Source organism: Malaclemys terrapin, chromosome 4 (genome assembly GCF_027887155.1).
Source record: "Malaclemys terrapin pileata isolate rMalTer1 chromosome 4, rMalTer1.hap1, whole genome shotgun sequence".
Taxonomy (NCBI): domain Eukaryota; kingdom Metazoa; phylum Chordata; order Testudines; family Emydidae; genus Malaclemys; species Malaclemys terrapin.
In genome coordinates, this window is record NC_071508.1 from 11,543,452 (window position 1) to 11,545,360 (window position 1,909).

Consider the following 1,909-nt stretch of genomic DNA (forward strand, 5'->3'; position numbering starts at 1 on the left):
TAATGTATAAAATATTTATTTATAATGCAAAATATATTTGTAAAGTTTATTCATAATAAAAAATGCACATGTTGGTGCAAAATGCCGGACACCTTACACCTTTTTATACCAACAAAAGGGTACATATTCAACGGGTGGCGTTTTTGAACTGCTGCATGGCAGCAAATAATAGTCACTTCTCTAGAGTCCCTTGCGTCTGCAGTCAGTGTCGATTCCCTTCTCCCTGGAGTCCGCACCTGGAGATCAAACAGGTCAGCAGTCTCTTGTGCACGCCTATCACTGACTGGGCAGTCTCTTAGGAGGCACGCTGCCTGATCACCAAGTTCCTCTGCATTACATCCTGCTCTTTGCTCTTCTCCACGATCAAATCCCCCTGTTTCTGGGAGACAGTGTGCTCTTTGGTCAGGGGAGGTCTCTTCTTCTCCTCCTCCTCCTCTTGTAGCTGCTCTTCAGAGGTGAAAGGGCTGCAGACTGTCTCCACCAGGCTAATAACCACCCCGAAGAAAGCCAGCACGCTGCCCAGCATATAGATCTTGACCATCTTTCTGCTGGGCTTCTGGCTGAACATTTCTTTGGCAAAGGGAATCAGCTCCTGCATGGTCTCCATCTAGGGCCGCAGACCTGGAAGGTCACAAAACCTGGAGAGCAAGAGAGGGGAAAAAAGAGAGATACCCATCAGCTGCTATCTAGTGCGGCTTCCTTCTGCATTCAGCAGGGCTGCTTCCAAGAGAAAGCGGAGTCTGTCTAGAGTACACAGGCACAGGGCATATGCAGGCACACTAATTAACGCTGTCATGGCCCAGTGTCTGTTTCAGGAAAACGCAGACACTCAGCTAGGGCGGTGATGGGCAGTACGAAAACCTCACCGCCAAGCGATCCCTTCAGCCGTTCTCCAGCCACATGCACACGGGCCAGTCCCCCTTGCAAAGCGGAGTTTGAAGAACTCCCAGACATGGCTCAGTAGTAATAGGGGGTGGTGGTGGTGGTGGTGGGGGGGGGGGGGGGTAATAGGAGCCCATATTTAAAAAAAAAAAAAAAAAAACCCAAATCTTGGGACTGTCCCTATCAAATCGGGACATCTGGTCACCCTAGGCTGAGTGATGCCTGCACTTTCACTCTATGCATCGGAAGAAGTGGGGTTTTTACCCAGGAAAGCTTATGCCCAAATAAATCTGTTAGTCTTTAAGGTGCCACCAGGCTCCTTGTTGTTTTTGTAGCTACAGACTAACACGGCTACCCCCTGATATTGGTCACCCCAGTAACTGCCGGTGTTTGGGTCTGAAATTCCCCCAGGATAAGCCGGGGCTCCCTCGGCACGTGGTCCCCTTTCTCAGGGGGCCTGGGACTGCACCCCGCTCCCGCTGTACTTACCGCAGGGGCGCTGTGCTCCGCGGGTTCGCAGCGAGGGATGTCGGCTCAGTTCTCCGCTGTCGCTTGGCCGATGCTTCCCCCAGCCACGCCGAGCCTTATATCGCCCTGGTGGCTGGCGGCTCCTCCCCTCCCGGGGCCGGCTCCTCCTTGCTCAGGCAGGCTGGGGGCCAGCAGGGCTGTGCACGCCCCGAGAGCATGCAGCCAGCAGGGTTTCTATTGGGTGACCGCCCCCCTGAGGGTCGCTGCGGGGGCTGGGGTCGCCAGCTACAGAGCAGACACACCAGGGAGAGGGGAAGATCACGCCCGGATCACGCAGGCATCACGCAGCCTAATCCATCTTCTGGGCACCAGAAGTGGGAGGGGGCTTCTGGGCAGGCTTGGAGCCTGGGAGTCACGTAGCAAACGTTTCTGCCCTCTCCAGTTTCGGGCGGTCGGCAGGGGAGGGGTGGGCTGGTTGATGTGCTTGCTTTATGGCGGGCGAGGGTGCAGGAGTGGTCGTGCCTAGGGCTGGGGCAGTTGCAGACTCATAAACCCCCTT

General features: G+C 55.0%; 1 protein-coding gene across 1 annotated transcript; it reads right to left on the reverse strand.

Annotated features, from left to right (window-relative positions):
* G0S2 (G0/G1 switch 2) lies at positions 1 to 1,473 on the reverse strand. Its single transcript, XM_054026640.1, has 2 exons — positions 1,372 to 1,473; positions 1 to 638 (listed from the first exon to the last, which is right to left on the reverse strand). Exon 2 carries the CDS (start codon positions 605 to 607, stop codon positions 296 to 298), a length of 312 nt encoding a protein of 103 aa, XP_053882615.1. The 5' UTR covers positions 608 to 638; positions 1,372 to 1,473; the 3' UTR covers positions 1 to 295.
* Between the last annotated feature and the right edge of the window lie 436 nt (positions 1,474 to 1,909).